Source organism: Lactuca serriola, chromosome 3 (genome assembly GCF_051521515.1).
Source record: "Lactuca serriola cultivar US96UC23 chromosome 3, Lser_US96UC23_V15, whole genome shotgun sequence".
NCBI lineage: Eukaryota > Viridiplantae > Streptophyta > Magnoliopsida > Asterales > Asteraceae > Lactuca > Lactuca serriola.
Genome location: NC_136410.1, coordinates 151,897,842 through 151,919,252, shown reverse-complemented (window position 1 = coordinate 151,919,252; position 21,411 = coordinate 151,897,842). Strand labels below are relative to the sequence as shown.

The following is a 21,411-nucleotide window of genomic DNA, read 5'->3' as shown; positions in this document are numbered from 1 at the left end:
TATGAATATTCCTGCTCCCACTACATGCTAAAGTCACTAACGTGCTAAGAAACACCCCCACTAAGATAACCATAATAGGTATGGTTAGGGTCGCTACCGCTACTACTCGCTAAAGTTATTACTATCTACACTATAATACTCACTAATACTAGACGATACACTAGTAAGAGAATACACTATGATCAATACTAAAAGATTACTACACTATAACCATAAAGAAAACATTAAACAAACAATAATACACTAACCCGTTACGAGATACTCTATTCGCTATTCACTACGCCCAGAGTGTTCCACCAGGAGACGACTCTACATGTATAGATCTATACGGGGGCAGACGCTATTACATCCCGACTGTTAACTCAGTCCGCGCCGTACAGGCCCAGGGATGCCACTACTTCACTACACTGTGCATGACCGGGAAGGTCATGGGATTCTCTATTATTCTCACTATTGGTAAATTACAAGGAATACCCTACAACTACACTAAAACACTACACTAAATGTTAAACCACATCCCGAAGTAAGCAAGTATCTATCACTAAAGGAAGCTCGTACCTCTATCATGGATCACGGGCTTAACTTATCTTGACATATTTGTTATTTGAAGATTGGCCAAAGAATCTTTGCAATAAATTGTTTTCAAAGAGATAAAGAATGCACACTTTTCACAGATTGTCACTTACAATGTATTTCCTGGAAAATATGAGATTTTCTGAATTTCTACTACTTATGAACATAAAGGATACATTTTTAATACTAATGCTTTGTATACAAAAACTCACACTAAACTCTTATGAACTCACCAGCTTTATGCTGACAATTGTTTTCAAAATAACTTGTATCTTCAGGTCAAAGATAGACAGGTACAGACGCGGCATTTTTGGAGAAGGTGGAGCACACAAGAACCATCTCTTATTTTTGATTGACTTTTGGGTGATTGTTATACATTACAAAATGCGCATGTAATTAAATTCACTATGTAATACTATGGTTGTATGATTCTTGTTTCTACTATTATACAATTGTGATGATACTGTTCACTACGTCATCCACCCCGAAACGTATTCCGCCGTTATCGGTTTTGGGGTGTGACAGTATTGATCAGTGATCATACACTAGTTGATATGGATGAACCATCCAACTATAAGGAAGCAATGACAAGCACTGAGGCTGCTAAGTGGAAGGAAATCATGGAGAGCGAGATTTAGTCTATGCATGACAACCAAGTTTGGAATTTGGTTGATCCTGCACCTAGCACTAAAATTGTTGGGTGAAAATGGATCTTCAAGAAGAAGACAGGCATGGATGAGAATGTGTACACATTCAAGGCTAGGTTGGTAGCAAATGGTTACACTCAGACTCAAGGAATTGATTATGAGGAAACTTTTTCACCAGTAGCCAAGATCAAGTCTATTAGGATATTACTTGCCATAACAGCTTTTCATGATTATGAAGTATGAAAAATGGATGTGAAGACCTCTTTCCTTAATGGAAAACTCATAGAGGAAGTGTACATGGCACAACCTGAGGGTTTCATAGATCCAAAATATCCAAATAGAGTGTGTAAGCTTGAAAGGTCCATATATGGACTAAAACAAGCGTCTCGCAGCTGGAACCTTTGCTTTCATGAAAAGATCAAGGAGTTTGGTTTTTCAAGAAGCGAAGGAGAGTTCTGCATATATATTAAAGCTAGTGGGAGTAATGTAGTCTTCCTAGTGTTGTATGTGGATGACATACTCCTTATAGGAAACGATATCCAGACATTGCAAGGTGTTAAGACGTGGCTTGGGAGTTGTTTCGCTATGAAAGATCTAGGAGAAGCTGCATACATTCTTGGTATAAGGATCTATAGAGATAGATCAAAACATCTAATAGGACTGAGCCAAAGTACATACGTGGATAACATCTTGAAGAAATTCAAGATACATGACTCCAAGAAAGGTTATCTACCTATGCAACATGGCACGAAATTGAGTAAGACTCAATTTCCTGTATGCTTCTCCTATAGGATAGATCATGTATGTCATGACATGTACTCGTCCGGACGTCTCATTTGCTCTGAGCATGGTGAGTCGTTTCCAGGACAACCCAAGAGAAAGTCATTGGACGACGGTAAAGAACATTTTGAAATACCTAAGAAGAACAGAGGATATGTTCTTGGTATATGGGGGTAAGGATGAGTTGAGAGTCACAGGTTATACAGATGCCAGTTTCCAGACTAATAGGGACAACTCATGTTCGCAGTTGGGATGGGTATTCTTGCTCAATGGAGGAGCGGTTACTTGGAAAAGTTCCAAGCAGTCAACAGTGGCAGAATCTACGTGCGAGTCAGAGTATATAGCGGCTAGTGAAGCTGCGAAAGAAGCTACATGGCTGAAGAATTTCATTGATGATCTTGGTGTCGTTCCGAGCATCAAGGATCCCTTGGAAATCTTTTATGATAATGAGGGTGCAGTCACTTTGACTAAAGAACCCAAAGACCATGGTAACTCAAGAAATATACTTAGAAAGTTCCACTATGTGGGACATCCATTCGATGATGGGGATATTGTCGTGAGCAGAGTGCTGTCGGAGGAGAATCCATCCGATCAGTTTACTAAACCATTATCAAGGATCAAGCATGATAGTCATTCTAGATCTTTAGGCATTATATTTGGTTAAGATATGGTGTAATTGTTTAGGTTGTTTAGTTTGATAAAATATTGAAACATTTAGCAGTATGAATTTGTAATAGAATTGGTGTTTATTTTGTGGAGACTTAGTAAAGTGTTGGTGTTGCTATCATTTCTATTAAGTTAATATTGTGTTTCGCTTTTGCATGTTTAGAACTCACTTCCCGAGAATTAATTTACCTAAACCTCCACAGAAGGTCATACTCGTGGAAGTAAGTAGTGATTCAAGACTGTCATGAGTGTTGGTGGATTGATCATTTTGATTGAGCATGACATAGTGATTGTGTCAACACTTATGAGTACTTAATAGTGATTTAAGTATTGGATCAACCCGCACTTAGAGATTATTTCATGGATTAAGTCACGAGTAATTCTAAGATGATAATATCTTTTGTTCTTCAAATCAAGATACATGTGGGGCTTTGCTCTAAGATTCTGTTATGCATTGGTATACTCCAACGCTATCCGTAACTTGTGGCTATAACGGGTGTATTTATGTGTGACATGATGAAATAGACAAAGACTATGTAGTCAAAATTTATTCATCCCTTCTGCCTTAATAGGAGAAGCGATATCTATGGGCCCCTCGATGATTTGGTGCTGACATCTTAAAAGTCTGGCCGGGTGCTGACTAGAATTGATGTGTTCGATTTACTAGTCAAATGTATTCGTCACAAATCTATATTGGGAAACTTAATATTGAATTCTGATATTGGCCATTATCCATGTCTCGAATTCATACAGATATCATGAGGATGAAGGAATAGTTGATCACTTGTCTAAGGGCTGAAACTGATTAGATCAGAGTTCGGTAGATACATTGGATGGCATTCTCTCTGTTGATTATTAGAAAAATATAGAACCATATATATATATATATATATATATATATATATATATATATATATATATATATATAAGATTATATAGGATGAATAATCTTAACTAAGTTGTAGTATATTTTACAAGGATCTCGTACATATAAAGAACGCTGAAATCCGAGTTATAACGAAAAAGTTATGACATGTCGAAGTTTCGCGACAGAACCGGCACGATGTTGAATGACATAAAGAAGTGAATTTACGTTAGAGCGATATTTAGCCTTAGCAATGTAAGCGAAAGTTGTAGAGTTCATTAAACCGTGAGTGTGCATAAAAAGAACGTCCAAATCTGACTTCGTATGAATAAGTTATGATTTTTATAAGTTTCGACTTAGCGGTATGCAACCCGAATACTCGATTTGAGATCGAGCGGTTTTTAGCCAAAACAATCTAATCGAGAATCGAAGATCTTGTTGATAGTAATGCAACGGTAAAAATATAGATGAAAACGGACATCGTCTAAAGAAGTTATGAATGTATATCAGAGTTTTCCTGTCCAAGCCTACTAAAATAATATAATAAAAATAAAGTCTAAATTAGCGACGAAGTCTAAACGAAAGTTGTAGAGCGTAGTCTCACCTACACGTAGATATAAAGAACGTCGAAAACGGAGTTCGTATGAGGAAGATATGAATTTTTGATATTTATTAAATAATTAAAATATTAAATTTAATTATAAAATCCGATATTATCCAAGGGGGGGGGGGGGGGGAGTCAACGGGCTTATCCGGGTTACGCCCATCGTACCTTGATTTACGCCCAACGTAAATTGTGAATCCAGCCCCTATAAAAGGAAGTCGAGGCTGCCGAGTTCTTTGCTCCTTTTCTCTTCTTTCTCTCTTGTTTTTGCATCGTTTTTCGTGCAAGAAATATCCCAAAGCCTCGGTATCAATCCCGAGACCCGAAGCAAGTCCCGAAGCCCCGAAGATCCCGAGAAGTGCGATTCCCGAGCCGAAGCTCTGTCCGCGAGAAGCCAATTTTTGTGAAGATTTTCCAGATCTACTGAAGAATACTACTTCTACAAGCTGTAGTGCTGTCCGATCATCTTCTGATCAAGTGAGTGTGTGCTCACTTTCTTCTAAAACATAAATATTAAGTATTTGCTATGAAATACGTGCTATGTGTATAATATAAAGTTGTTTATATGTGTGAGTGTATAGTCACTTTCATAAACACGGTTTTAATACAAGTATTGTTTGAATGTATTAAGTATATGTTTTGGATGAGTGTGTAGTCACTTTCTTCTAACACATAAATATGAAGTATTTGCTATGAAATACGTGACATGTGTTTATATATTGTTGATTATTTGATATGGGTGTGGAATGGATGTTTTATATAGGTTTTAAGTGAGTTAAACTGTATATATATATATATATATATATATATTTATATCTACAAATATGTTGGGTAGAACATGGGTAGACGAAATAGTTTGTGTGTGATGAAGGACGAGTTTGAGGATGAGACGAAAGATAAACCTCGGTAGCTATGGATTTAGTACTGTAAAGATAAACCTCGGTAGCTATGGATTTAGTACTGTATAGATAAACCTTGGTAGCTATGGATTTTGTACCGTATAGAAGAACGTTGGTAGCTATGGATTTAGTACTGTTAGACAAACGTCGGTAGCTATGGACTTAGTACCTACAGTGGTAGCTATGGATTTAGTAGGCGATGAATGAACCATAGCAGCTATGGAATTAGTGCTTTACGAAGGAACCTTGGCAGGTATTGTCTTAGTGCCTAATAAACAATCCTGGCAGCTATTGTCTTAGTGCCTAATACGGAGTGAACGAATAGATGACTCTTAGGGTTGACCCTTAAGAGTTAGGAAGATAATGGGGATGGGTAATTTGGTTGATTGTTTGATAATTAAATATAATAATTATTTTATTGTGGGCTGAAAACCCTATATGCTCACCAGGCTCCCAAGCCTGACCCTCTCAGTTTTCTTTATATTACAGGTTATGGCACGAGAGCATAATTTGGCTGGTATAACGAGAGATTTTGGATTATAGGCCAGTAGTTATGAATAACTGTTGTAAGGTCTATTTTTGTTCTGTTTATGCTTTTGGTCTGTATCGGAACATGACATCCCGAGGTTTTATTAATTAATGAAAATACATTTTCTTTAATAAATGCGTTGACAAATTCTTATCATATTTTGTTTTGGGAACAAATTCCGCAACCGTTTTCTTTGAAAGATTTCTATGATTTTAAAAACAAAGCATACACAAATCGGTCTTTTCTGGCCGTGAAATTGGGGATGTCACGTATACCTAGTTAATGACTTGTCCAATTGGGAGACTGTTGGAAGTGTGTCCAAGGTCATTAACTAGTTGGTGATATTTCTAATAATAGCAGGGTCCTCTTGGGTTGCCCTCCGACTCAAAATTGAGTAGAATAAATAATAGGAGTAATTAGTTTATTAATTATTATGGTTTAATAATTAATTAGAAACTAATTAGAAAACAATTTGGGAATTAATTAACAGTATAATTAATAGAAGGGTTGAATGTGAATTAATCAATAGTTGGTTAATCAGGGAACATTCCAGAACCCTAGAATGAAGGGGGTTGGACGAAAATTCCCTTTGGATAAAGGGAATTCCGTTCTTAGCCTATCCCACATGGATGGAAGGATAAAACCCTAGGAGGTATCCAAGGCTATAAATATGGCCTTAGGGATTCATTCCTCCTTGCTCATTTGGCTTGAGTATTCGCCACCTTCTTTCTCCCTCATTGTGGAAGAACTTTCTTTTAGTTCATCCCTCCTAGTTTAATATTTGTTTCTACTCTTTCGAGTTCATTGGGTGTGAACCAAGAGAGGAATTCTAGTTTGGATCCTTATCATCCAAACAAGGTGGCGCACTCAAGGAGTCAAGCTCGAAGATCATTAGTTGCTAAAGAGGTTAGTATTCTTCCTTGTATTTTCGGACTTCATATGGTAGAAGTAATAGTATGAAGCCATAGATCCATAGGTTGCATGTACACTTAGGTAAATCGTTTTGTTGTTTCGATTCTTCCGCTGCCTAGTTATTGAGTGTATTTGATGCATGTATTACCCAACAACATCATATGGATCATTGCTTGTACCCTGGTCATCGTCATTGGCTTAGGTGCAGCTGCTACAACAGGTACTTACTCAATCACTTAGGGTTGAGGCTATTGATTCCTTTTCCGTTTGTGTTTCCAACTCCACTTCGGTTTCTTACCATTTTGATCTATACACCGAATAAGGTGAATTTAGATCTTTATTTTCAATAGACATTTAAATCATCATTATCACTCTAAAACATTTACATGTTAGTTCTAATATCGTAGTCGTACGCTTAGAATCCTAAACACATAAGGTTTCCAGATCTGGTCGGCAATAGACCACAAACCGAACAAATAATAGCATAAATGGTAAACATATAGAATTTAGCACATAAAAACATTTTAGGCATCTTTCCTAAAATAAACTAGTGTTCGTGTCTAAATTATAGAAAATACTCATCTCACAATTGTAACGACCATAAAATTTCAACCAATTTAAACTTTTTCAAAAACAACCCAGTTTCATGAAGTTATTACAAAAAGGTTTTCAATACAATTATTATCAGAGTCTTCCCAGAACCACATCATAAAACATAAACATGAGGAGCGGTACGATCACGCCTTTGCCTTGCCACGGTCTCCTGAAGAACCTGAAAAACATTAAACCACAACTGTAAGCCTGAAAGCTTAGTGAGATATCCCCAAAATACCAACCACATATACCATACACGCATAAAATGCCATATCATAACAGAACACAGAACAACCATGCACTTCGGGTCTACTGTGTGACTGGTCCGCCGCACCGGCCTTCAGTCCACCTGGTCCACCCTCCGAGTCTAGCCATATACATCGAGTCTACAGTGTGATTGGTCCGCCTGCACTGGGCCTTCAATTAACCTGGTCCACTCTCTGAGTCTACAGTGTGACTGCTCTGCCCGTATTGGGCCTTCAGTCGGCCTGGTCCACTCACCGAGCCTCGGCACGTCTGGTCCGCCCTCTCGGGGCCTACAACCTATCCAGACCGCTCGTTGGGCCTTCGGGACAACCGGTCCACCCTGGGTATGTTGGCCTACAGCACAAAGCAGGACCCGCCTCAACCCAACCCCAGTCCAAAAACCATGTGCACATAAACATTCAATCATATAACAATTCACATTCAATCAAGCCGATCTAGCAGATCACGTAGCATAACATCATCCTAACCAGGATACCGACCTAACCGGTCTCTAGCATAATACCATCCTAACTACCGGGATGTAAACATAGCAAAGCGATAACATAACAACGATACCCGGATCACAATCCGATAAAGGGCCGACCTTGGTGCCTTAGACCCTGTTGATATAGTGAGGATAACTCACCTCGCAACTGCCGACTGAACAGATAAACCCAAGCTGCTCCGACCACTGATACGATCTCCAACACTGGCCAACACCAAAACACTGAACTCAAAACAAAAGCCAAGAATTACCAAAATGCCCCTGGAAATCAACTGGTCAACCCATGGTCAAAGTCAAAGTCAACCCCTAACTGACTCTACTCGCCGAGTCAAACCGATGACTCGCCGAGTCCCCATGCACAGAACTTCCCCAATCCGCGACTCAACTCGCCGAGTCACCCCGAGACTCGCCGAGTCCAACAACTCTGAGTCCTTTCACACTCGACTCACCGAGTCATCCCTTGATTCACCGATTCACAGCTCAACCAAAAGAAAAGTTAGGACCTCACGACCAGACTCGCCGAGTCCAAGAACAGACTCGCCGAGTGCAAGGCTATCTGCAACCAACTCGCCGAGTTGTTCTTCCAACTCGCCAAGTTCCTGCCCATATTCATCCAACTCGCCGAGTTGTTCTTCCAACTCGTCGAGTTCCAGCCTATCTTCAAGCAACTCGCCGAGTACAACCTTGTGACTCGCCGAGTACCCCTAGATCTGAAACCATACAGAGGCTTTCCAAGCCATGCAGAAGCTCTAAACCATAGATCTACTCTTCTACAAGCCATCCATCACGTAAAGTGGCAAACTTTACGTGGATCCAAAGAGATCTAGGCATTTTACACTCCAGGGCTAGGGTTTGGGACAAAAGAACTTCACCAACAACTCTTGAGCATAGACTTTATGGCTTTCTGGATCATTAACAACCTAGATGTGAGGTAGCAACCTCAGATCTTACACCAAAGTTGATATGTACCTCATTTATGCCCCAAAACCCCCACAAATGATAGATCTAGATGCACAAAAGCTCAAACACAAGATTATTACCTCAAATGAAGGCTCCCACTGATGAATGACCCAATTCTCTGCAAAGCCCCTTGCTCCATTCTTCTTGCTCTTCAATTTCCTTCCAAGATTACCTCCTCCAAGGCTCTAATCTCTCACCAAGGAAGGCTCACACGAATTTAGGATTTCTAGAACTCAAAGGGAAGGTAAGGAGGCTGGGGAAGAAGTGTTATGTTCTTTATATAGGGGTCATCCCCCGGAATTAGGGTTTTCTCCACTCAGCACCAATTCGCCGAGTCCACCCATGCTACTCGCCGAGTTGGTCACTTAACACACGACCAGAGTCGCGACCCTACTCGCCGAGTCTACTTGTGGACTCGCCGAGTTTCCCTTTCACACTTACACTTTTAGCCCTTCAACTCAACTTTTGATATTCCGGGATGTTAGAATTCTCCCCCACTTAAATTAGGCTTCGTACTTGAAGCCTGCGGCAACACATCTTCAGGACTACTCTCGCAATGCACCACCTGGCATTAACCAGACCAGGTTCCTCAAAACACAACCACCGAAACCCATACCCCAATTTTTCTTCCCGCGATGTCCTAATCACCTCCTCAAGCCGACCACCGGCCTCGTCCTCTGACAACCACACTTATCAACTGAGTATCATTCCATGATACTTCACTCGCTCCAAAACACAACAATCTCGACTCATATGAGTTAAAAATAACCATGAACCACCGGAATTCCCGGTCTGAGCCCAACTTTATCCACTCCATGCTGACAGGATGACACATCCTTCAGCGTCAGAACAACTCCCATGAGTTCTCCACCACAATCTCATACCCATGCTGAACTGGCTCTAGCATCTTCGGGTAGGGAAAACCCAATACACTGACGACACCTCCAAACATCCCCCAAGATGAATTTCTACCACATACATAAATCCTTGATCAAAATCAAACTGGAAATCCAAGATTCCATCCCTGAATTCCTTCCGATCCTTTTGGATCTACACCCACGAAAATTTCTTCCGTGACCTCAGCAAACATCCAACCCGGATGTGATTCCATACCACAGCCGCAGACACACTGCTCATCAACCATGATTGGAACACCCCAATCATAACTCTGCACTACTTCTTTCACTTCCATGAACTTATACTCCCTCTCGGAGCTACATTCCTTTCCCTTTCCTTACCAAGGAAATCCACTTGGCCGCCTTGTCACTATGACAAGTGCCACGGTGCTCACCCAATACTACACCATTCTCTTATAGCATAGCCGCTATCCCATGCACCACACATGCTCTGAATCCACTCGCAAGGACTCTCAAGTCCATGCTCTACCTTCCACTCACCACGATCAATACCTGGGGCCAGACCTTCTGACGCTAACACGTCGCGACATACGCAATCCATATCCTCGTACCGATCTATCAACACATGCAGAGTCTTCAGCATGACTGGACCGCCTTACCAGGCCTTCAGCCAATCTGGTCCAATCTTAGAACCTTCAGCAGGTCTGGACCGCCCTCCAGGGCCTTCAGCCTGGCTGGACCGTTCTCCGAGCCTTCGGCCTGACTAGTACGCCTACCAGCCTTCAGTCTATCCGGACCGCTCAACTAGCATTCATCATTCCGATTTATCCCTCCGGGAAACTCTCCCATGCATACCGTTCTAGCCATATAGGGGTTCCGAACTCTATCTCCATCTTACATACTCAATCCTGGCCCGGTCCCAGGCCTTCCACAATCAATCACCCTTGGTTTGTATCTCGCCCCCCATGTATGCCACTTGCTCATACCAGCCTATGCTCTTGGCTGACGGAACCACTGCTGAATCCCAAGCAGCTAAACAACCTCTCATGCTCATCGATCTTTCGGAGAATTTTCCAATTCTACCCCACTTAGAGCACTGACTATCAACCGTCGTTCGCCATCACCGACCTTCCTTATCAACCCTACACAACACAATCCCTTACACACGGACTGGTTCCCACTAGAATGAGCAACCTTCACAAAATCACATATCAACACGGATCATCACGGCTCGAAAGAAACCCGACCTTCAGCTAACCACTCCTCAGACTGCAGATGTTGCCCAACGTTCAGACCAAACGCCAGATTCTCACTAATAACCCTTATGAATGATAACCAACGAAATTCCCAACACCAAACCCTTAACCATACCATAACCCTCAAGGAACAACGAATACAATACCAGAAACCACACAACGAGACTAGCAGATATACAATACTCTAAAATAATCACAAAATAACAAAACATGAAGAACAAAACATACCCGCAGCTGCATCTGGCACGGCCCTGACCTCCTCTGTTGTAAGCTGAAAAGCACGACCCTGAGCCCTTGGCAGCTCCGCTCCACCCTGACCTCCACCTGTAATCCTCAAAGTGGTCGGTGCTGGAGCCTGCACCGGTCCCACAACAAGCTGTGGACAGTTGACCCTCAAGTGTCCAACCTGATGACAATGATAAAAAATCCTCAAATCCCGAACCGGGGCTGCCTGCCGACAATCCCTCGCATAGTGCCCCTCCTTTCCGCACTTGCGGCACGCACCACCGGACCTACAAACTCCGGTGTGACCCTTCCCACACTTTCCACAAGTGTGGCTGCTCTGATCTCCCAATCTAGAATCAATGGTCTTGGACCGTTTTGGCGCTGGCTGTGACTGCACTGGAGCCTGCCTCTGCTCTCGCAACTGCAACTCAATCTCCAACTCACGCCGCCTGGCGGCCTCCTGCAACTCTAACAAGGTCTCGCACCTCTGCGTAGACACAAACTGCATGATATCCCTCTTGAGCATACTCAGATATCGGGACATCTGAGCCTGCTCCGAAGCAAACTCGGGGCAAAACATCGCCCTCTCAGTGAACATCCTGGTGATCTCCGTCACCCGACTCCGAATCCTGCTTCAGCTCCAGGAACTCCTGAGCCAACCTTTCTCTCTCAAACCGCGACACATAACGAGTGCTAAATATCTTCCGCAACTGATCCCATGAAACCGCAGCCCTCTACGCGTCCGAAAACGACCCCGTGGTCAATCTCCACCAATCCTTCGCCCCGAGCCTTAACAGGTTCAGAGCACACCTCACCCTCTGATCAGCAGGTCATGAACACGTGAAGAAACACCCCTCCACGTCCGACAACCATCTCATAGAAACAATCGGTTCCTGAACCCCATCGAAGGTAGGAGGCTTCGTATTATCGAAGTCTCGATACTGAAAACCCCAACCAGCTCCTCCCCTACTGCTGCTATAGCCGCTGTAGCTGCCGCGGCAGCCATCTCTGTGAGAGTCGCATAGTGCTCATCAAAATACTCAAACATGGCGGTCTTGACCGACCCAAACAGTTCCGGCAACTCGGCCCGGAACAACGCAACAACCTCATCATGCAGGATCTCACGAATCCTAGCATCCAACTCACATGTGCTGATCTGACCAATAACCTCAGGCGGTACCGACCCACCCTGACCGCCCTCTCCTGCTCCCGATCCTGATCCGGATCCACTCCCAGCATGCCTCGAAACCTCCATACTGAAAAACACAGCAAGATCTCAGATACTTCCCACTAACCCGGGAACCAACCCCCAAACCATCCCTAGAGGTCATGGTTTCTTTGATACGCGTATAGGTCCTGTGTTTTCAGTAGTACGGGCCCATACTACCTTACACACCTACCCATATTTGTATCAATTATGCCACAACACCCTAGTGAAGAACATACATAACAAGCACTCAACCCTCACTCCTAGAGGAACACTGGGAATCTCCCACAAAGGAAACCTTAGGCTAACAAGCATCATAAATCAGGCAACATTATCATGAAATCCTGAAGATCCCTAGCCTAATACTAGCATGCTGTTCTATCAAAGCTCAAAACAAATATCATGTATGGTATTTTGGAATTATTTACTGGCTCCGGCTGATCGTACCTCTGCGTCTTCCTTTACTTATTTTGAAACCATTTTAAATTCTCTTTTTGAAAACTCACCTTGATTTGAGACTGGATTCACACGAATGTTCCTCCAATTCACTCAAACCAAGGCTCTGATACCAACTTGTAATGACCATAAAATTTCAACCAATTTAAACTTTTTCAAAAACAAACCAGTTTCATGAAGTTATTTGATGTGCACAAAAGTACCCACTAATTTTAATATTTATAACCTAACAAACTTAGACTATCCATGCACTTATAGGCAGTGTACCTAGTCAGATTACAGTATAGCATAGGTAAGTCGGGTGTCGATCACAGGGAACGGTGGATTAATTTAATATATTTGATTATAGGTTACAGGTCACACGAAAATAATAAAGAAAATGGTTTAATAAATCTCAAACTAACAATTAACAACTCTCGATAAACTAACAGGAAAGCACATCTCTTCAGGTACTTTGGTTTAGATAAATTACACCTTAAAAAAATAGATAATTGCATACACAAATTCATTTATTCATGTTCACCGATTCCTAAAATGATTAGATTCGCGTTCACTATAACTAATCCTTTATCAAACAAGTCAATTCAAATAGTGATCAGTTGATTAAACTAACATGCTTCCTAGTGTTCAGTTCGTATCAAGCAAGACTTGTAAATATAATTAATCAAATTAATCATTCAATTTAACCTCTTGTTGATGGTCATCAAACAAGGCTCACACATTAACTTACTTATTCCGAAGTTAATCCTAGTTTCACATTCGTTATTCCTAGACTTATAATCTCGATGGTCATCAAAATCATAAGAGACAAGCAATCAAGCAGGTGTTCATACAACTCAATTCACTTAACAATTAACAAAAAATAATCATCATTAACACATAAGGATCTTTTAACAAGCTGGGCAAGATAAATTAAACATAAATAAACAATTCAATATAGCAATTAGTCTAATAATGAAAGCTTCATTCAATCATAAACACAAAATAAAAGGTTTTTACACCCAAATTAGAAACTGAATACAGAAAAGTACCACAATGGAATGCTAAATATGGTCACGTTAGCAACCCATATGATTACCGACACGTATCTGCTCTCCAACCCTTCCGATATCCGCTCCCGTTAGCTTAACGGCCTTCCGGCCGCCTTCTAGACCCTCAAAACGGCTTTATAGAAGTTTAATATCGACTAAATTAAGTTGGAAGTCGAATCCTCCCTCCTTGTTAGCTGAAAATCGACTTTTATAACCTTTGTAGCCGACTTACGTACGTTGGGCGTAAGTCGGATTACGCTGGGCGTACTAAGGATTACTCCGCGATGGAGTTTATCCGGTGCCAGCCATTACGCGGGGCGTACCCTCAAGTTACGCTGGGCGTAATTCAATTTGGCCGCTACTCTTAGTGTAATTGCTATTTACGCCGGGCGTAATTGTTGCTCCAGCATTTTTAATTACTTTTAGCTTCTAAGCCCGGTTTCCGCTTCAGTCTTTTCTTTTGTGCTTTATCGTCAACGAATAGCTGCAAATCATAATTCAAAGCATTATGAGTACTTTTTAGTTCTAAAAGAGAATAATAAAGGCCAAAATATTAAGATATAATGCATAAATATATATATATATATAAATACACACATCAAATTACCCCACACTTAGCCTTTGCTTGCCCCCAAGCAAATTTACTTTTAATTTTATTTTACCAATATCGCACTAAACAATCCAGTTAAAACTCAGCCATTATATCAAGACCGCAACGCATGCATTTGTGTCTAAAATTTTCCTAAAGTACCCCCCATACTTTAAATACTCACAATCTTCATAAACATTTGTCAACTTTTTCTGAATAATGCTCATTTTATGCAACCCTCCGAATCCATCCGCAGAAAACCTCCTAACCTCAAGGTATTTTTAGTTGAGCAACCTAAGCATACATAATCTAAAATTACAACTTTTCGATACCACTATGGAGCTCTTTTGGAATTCTTCAATTCTTTGACATTTGATCTTTGATTTCTTTGAATTCACCGCCTTTGTTGATTTGATTTCTGGTATCTTCAACTTTTTGGATTTCTTCAGAATTTTGATCTTTTGATCTTCATTTTATTTGCTCCAAAATTCTTCAAACTTTACTCGTAATTCTCTCTCTCTTTTTTTTTTACATGTACCTCACTTTTTTTTCACTCAAAACCTACATGCTTAAGAAGAGGCGCTCAACCTCAACCTTTATTGGTTAATGATAATAATTTTCCTGGATACATTTCAGGTTTAGGCTGCTAAACATATTGCATCCCTCAAACCAAGCGGGGTTATGTTTTTGTTCCATGATTTCACTAAAATAAGGGAAGCCACAAATGCACTATAACGTATATTGGCTCAACTAAACATTTGAGTTCTCATCGGATCATTTCATACAATATTAGCAAAATTTAAATTATCACTAGATTTTTCTAAATTAAACTATTATTTCAAGTTTTTGAAAATTTTAAATTTCCTAAATCTAGCAATTTCCTAACTATTATTTTATTTTTTCTTATAATTTTAATTTACTTTTACCGATCCCCTACCCCACACTTATTTCATACAATGCCCTCATTGTATGCTAAAACGAATTAAGAACATAAAAAGGGAGAAAAAGGAACAGACTCCCCTGGGTAGTTGTGGCGAGATTGAATGGGGCTGCTACAAGTTGCTTCAAATATTGCTGAAAGACTGAAAACTGGAACTGCTGTTTCTGAATTTGCCGAAAAATAAAATCAAGACTGCCGACTCCAAAAATGTGGTGCAAAAGATTGCAAACAAATGCAATGTGTAGTAACCATGACATGGGAAAGTGTTAACCACGTCGTCTCGTCAAGAATGAAATCTCTTGTCTCGCGATGAAAAAAATCCCCCACAACATAGGAAAGTGTCAACCATGTCATGGCAGCCGGGATGATACGTCTTCCTCGCGTCGAAATAGAACTCTATGGTGTGGGAACAGCTCATCCATATCTTAAGAGTCAAAATATCGTAAAAATGCCAATCTTCTAAACAATCTCTCACGAAATCAATATGCACCCCACACTTACGACAGATTGTGGGTCTTGACTTTAATCTTCGAACGCTCACACGGCTCTCTCTAGCAACAGTCAGACCTAGCTGCTGAACTTACTGCCAGCTTTCTAAGGGCGAAAATTCTGCAGAAATCTAAACAACCAAAGAGCATCAACATGGAAAACAAAAGTAAAACAAACTAAATTAAAGTTTAATTACATACCAAATAAAAATACTAAACTAAACTAAAAAAACACAAAAATAAAAATAAAAAGGATCACTCATCATCTCCATCATCATGCTGCTGTGTCCCCGAAGTACCGGCCCCATCATGTCGTGGCTGAAATGGTGGTGGGTAGGGAACCGAATACTAAAACCCCTGGTGGGCAAAGAAAGCGTTCAACGCATCCCCATACCACTGTTGTTGCCTGTCCACATGTGTAACATACTCACTAAGGTTCTGGACCCTCATGTCAAGACAGTCAATGCCCTGAGCTAGGTAGCACATATCAATCTCCGGCTCAGGTCCCTGCTGCGCTCCCCGAGGAGCAGGTCTACGCCGCTGGACCCGTCTCGGCTGTGGCTCGGCGGCACCCTCCTCGTCCGCCACATCATCTGCTCGTACTCGCAAGACACCATCTCCACCCCGCTCCAATACACGCATCGACTACAACAGCTGAAGACTCATCGGCCTCATATCGTGGAACACCATCGATCTCGTGATCTCACGCGTCAACAACTGATATGATTAGGCTACCCACATGATAAAATGTCCTCCGCATATCGGGCTATCCTCTCGAAGTCCCCTGGCCCTCCGTCCCAAATATGCAGCTAAAGCAACGGGAAGGTTCAGGTGCCTCCCTGGAGTAACAAGTGCCCATAGGAAATACAAGTCTGTCGAAGGCACTCTCTCACTGTTTTTGTGATGCGTGAGAGTCATGGAAATCAACCGGTGCAACAATCTGTAGGTAGTAGTGTAACATACACATTCTGAAATTGTGTATTGTTATTATTAAAAATTAATAAAATTGAGTGTTGAGTTCTAACATATAGTTTTTACTAGAAATGAAGTAAAACTATGTTTAGAATCACTCATAAAATATTAGAAGTCTTATGAGATTCAAATTAATAGCAAAATAGTGAAATATAGCGAAAATATAAAATTTAAAATAAGTAAAATTTTATTATTGAAAGTTGTAGAAAATCTCATTAGAAACATTTAGGCGAAAAACCTAGTCGAAATCCGAGTTATAACGAAGAAGTTATGACCAAACGAAGATCCGTGATAAATCCGGAAAATACTTTGTCGCGTAAAAATTTAGTTTTCGATAAACTAATTTTTAGTCTTAGTGATGTAAATGAAAGTTGTAGAACTCGTGAAAATTATCAACTTTCATATAAAGAACGTCAAAATCTGACTTCGTATGAGAAAGTTATGATTTTTCGAAGTTTCAGCTTAGCAGTAGACAGCTAAAAACTCGAATTTTAGATCGAGTGATTTTTAGGCAACACAACCTAAACGAGAATTGAAGGTCTCGTCATTTGTAGTACAACGGTAAAAAGTCTGACGAAAACGGATGTCGGATGAAGAAGTTATGAATTTTTAACGGATTATCCTGTCCCGGTCTGTTAAAAATAATAATATAAAAATTAAAATCAAAATTAGCCAACGAAGTCTAAACGAAAGTTGTAGAGCGTAATTTTAGCTACGTGTGCATATAAAGAACGTCAAAAACAGAGTCCGTATGAGAAAGTTATGGATTTTAGAAGATTTGGGTGCATTTCTCGAGAAATTTGCATGGATAAGAAGCGGCCATGTCACCTCGCACGAAGCAGGTGTGTCACCGAAGTCGTGGCAGAGTCCGGATCCGACGCGTGTTCTCCAGCTGTCTCGGTATCGCACGGCTAGCCTCGTGGCCTCGCCTCGCAACGCCACATGCCCCTTCGCGTGTCCGAGTTTCACAGGAGCCACGTCCGAGCCACGCAGCAGCCTCGTGTCCCTCGCTGCTGATGCCACCGAGCTGCTTCGCTGCCTGGTTCCGTCTCAGCCGACCTTTGGACCTCGCCTATAAATAAGGAGGCTGTGAGATCTTCCGACAAGAATCTCAAATTTGGCATTTTTGGCCCCTTTTTCAATATTTTCACTATTTTAAATTGCCCCGAAGCCCCGGTAACATTTTTAAAGCCCGGAATACGTCCCGAAGTGCCCGGAAAGCCCGAGAAATTATTCTTTTCGGTTTGAAGCTCTACCTTTTTAGAGCCCGGTTTTTAGCTAATTCTCCCGGTTTTCGACGAATAAAGCCATATTTGGAGCCGATATGCTGCTCAAATTACTATTTTAACCCCCGATTATTTTAAGGTGAGTTTAATATATAGGAACAATTGTATGTTATGTGTTATATGTACTACGTGCTTTTCAGCGTTATTATTCCGGGTTATTTTCTCGGGTTATTTTTATTTGCTATTTTTAATAGCAAAGATATACCTTTGACCTTGTGATCAGTGAAAGGACTTAGATTCACGGTGATACTGGTATGTAGCCTCTAGCCATGTAGAACATGTCACCACTAGAAAAACAGCCTTTTACGACGCTCATTGCGCGTCATAAAAGGCTCAGACGACGCGCAAATGCGCGTCAAGGAAGGCCATGTCATAAAGAGAGACGACGCGCATTTACGACGCGCAATTACGACGCGCGTTTACGACACACAATGCGTATCAAGGAAGGCCCTGTCATAAAGGAAGACAACACGCATTCGCGTGTCGTGACCTTACGACGCGCGTGTTAATGACACGCAATGCGTATCAAGAAAGCCCCTGTCAAGAAAGGCAATGTCATAAATGAAGACGACACACATTTTTGCGTATCATAATTTTAAATGTTTAAAAAAATATTATTTATAGATTTACTAATTTTCAAATTAAATAATACATTAAAAATCTCATAATACAAAATAAAATACCATAAATAACAAAGATAATTCATTTCACTAATATGTCAAATGTAAATAATTACTCCAATAGTGATTAAATGTTATAAAAAAATGAACTCATTTATATACAATTACTATGTGCCAACAACTTTCTGTGTGTTTACTTTTGCTTGAGACTCGTTTCCTCCAAAGCTTCTGCAGACCCAAAAGATCATTATTGGCCATGTAGCAGGATCAACCTCTAATCTCTTTTCTGCCTTCTTATTACTTGCAACATCTTCTGCCTGTTTGACCAAGGCTGTGCCTTCAGCAGCATTGCATCAAAAAGATAAAAACAGATGACAACAAATACAAATAAGTGCATTCTACTTTAAAAAAAATAGAATCCAACTCCTAAATCACAAACCTGTTTAAACATACTAGAGACAGGATCCAATCCATAGGGTATTTTTGGAAAATAGTCTGAACATTCTTGACAAATCATCAACTTGCAAGTGAAGGGTAGAAAGGGAAGAAACATATGTTAACAACCAGTAAGAAATCTAAACACTAGAAGTTTCACAGTGATTGTTGATTTCTATAAACTCAAATGTGAGATGAGAGGATTGTTCACAACCGGATTGATGATATTACCTGGTCAAGGAGGAAAACGACAAGAAATGGTACATAGAAAATATACATAAATATGAATTGGGAAGTGAGAGAAAATTATGATTACCAGGGTTTACAGTTCAGGACTAAAGTTTCAAGCTTTACAGTTATGTTCCTTCAACACATCAAACATGGTTGACATGTTCTTATCAGTGTTTGTTTTCTCTTCTGTAACACATGTTCTTATTAGTGTTTGTTATCATTACTATTATTCACAAACCCAATTAACTAAAAGAAAAAAACAATAACATGATTTAGAGCCACTAAAATGTTTGTACCACTACATTCTTTGTAACCTCAATTGTGTTTTCCTTCATGCTTTCACTCATATCAACAAAAAAATCAACTTCTTTCCTGCACATCTATCATATAAATTGGACAAAATCACCATTCTAACCTCAACTATTATATTATATACTTTACAACATTTGTTTCAATAATCATTTACACACAAATCAGGTGAAAAATTCACTTGCAATAGTGGTGTTTCTTTCTGATTAAGAACCTGTCCATTAGAAGATACAAAGTTAATGACGGTAATCATCTCTGTAATTTTTAAACAATCAGAAAATTAAACAAGACAATATTTTTACCTGCAATGTGCAAACATAATCTGTTGCAGAAAAATGGCTCCAAGTTCTTCCCATAATTAGACCAGAAGACAACAATTTGAATAAATAGGTTAGCAAAAATGATCTAGAGTGAAAATAAGTGATATCATACTAATCAACATTTCCCAATAGCCAAGAACATAGAAAAAGAAAATACTTCAAAAGTTTAAGGAGAGAACATATTTTAAACACGAAACACTCACTTCACTTCCCAAAGCATCCGTTGCAGTTAGACGCTGAGCTGGATCAATAGAAAGAAGGGTAAAGAAGATGTTGGAAATTCTTTAAATGTATCTGCAATGCATCTTCTATACGACTGTTGTGCCTTAAATATGGTTGCATGTGGAAGCTTAGATTTTTTCCAATATTCATCAGAAGGAGAACCACATAGCTTAAAAAATCTTATGAAGATGCTCCACCTAATTACAAAGGATCAAACAGTCATTTCACATCCCACAAGCTCAAAATAAATAAAAAAGTTATATTATCATTAATTAATTAATTACCTTTGTTCGACCAAGCATGATAGGTTTCCCAGCCAATAACTCTGCTAAAATGCAGCCTGCACTCCGTAGATCAATACCTCTGGAAAAACAATAAAATATATGATGATTGCATATAAGTTATAATGAATTACTGTTCATCAATGTTTTTTATAAAACTAACTATTTAAAAAAAAGTGTGTAAAATATACAACAAAGAAAAAAAAGATACCATTTTTCTTCCGGTGTTTTATGGTTGAACGGGCAAGGTGGATCTACCATGGTGATTTGTCATTTGAGGAAGGCTGGTTGAGATAGTGTTGACTTCCTCACTAAGTTCTGATATTGAATTTTGTATTGTGGGGGCAACACCTTTCAGTTGATTAACAAGCACCTGCATAAGATAATAAAGGGTAAAACTGTAAATACTATATGAATCTTTATTATAAGGAAAAGCAGTGAGTATTATTAACATTAACATGCCTGTATGCTAGCTAAATGTTGTCGATGTTCAGAAAGTGTTGTAGCTAAAGATTCAGCATGGCCACTTGTACTACCATCACTTGCACTTCGAAGAAGATCCGGACCTTCACCACCATTCTCCTTTGCCTATAATCAACTCAAATATTATTCAAATTAAACGTATTTCACTCTTTTTACCAGTATAAGCAGTGTACTTTATTTTTTACCCATAATAACAGTTATTATTACAAAAATAAGAAAGGTAGGTACATATGATATAAAAAAATACCAGGTGAAGTGATTGTTTATGTATACGCTGTAAGGCCTGAGTCCATCGCCTTAAAACTTCTGCTATATCAACTGTGGGCTGACCTCTTCCACTTCGATCATCTCTAGTTTGAGAAGAACTTATATTTTCCTTCAAATTTTCTCTATTTGCTTGTGATCTATCAGCTTGTTCCTTAT

General features: G+C 39.9%; 1 protein-coding gene across 1 annotated transcript; it reads left to right on the top strand.

The window, feature by feature from the left end:
- The first annotated feature begins 2,067 nt into the window (after positions 1–2,067).
- LOC145095798 (secreted RxLR effector protein 161-like) lies at positions 2,068–2,664 on the top strand. The gene has a single exon (XM_079033623.1). It carries the CDS (start codon positions 2,068–2,070, stop codon positions 2,662–2,664), a length of 597 nt encoding a protein of 198 aa, XP_078889749.1.
- Positions 2,665–21,411: the final 18,747 nt, after the last annotated feature.

Bases quoted from the DNA above. Each gene is read 5' to 3' on its own strand.
- LOC145095798 (XM_079033623.1), top strand. From the start codon at position 2,068: ATGGTGAGTCGTTTCCAGGACAACCCAAGAGAAAGTCATTGGACGACG.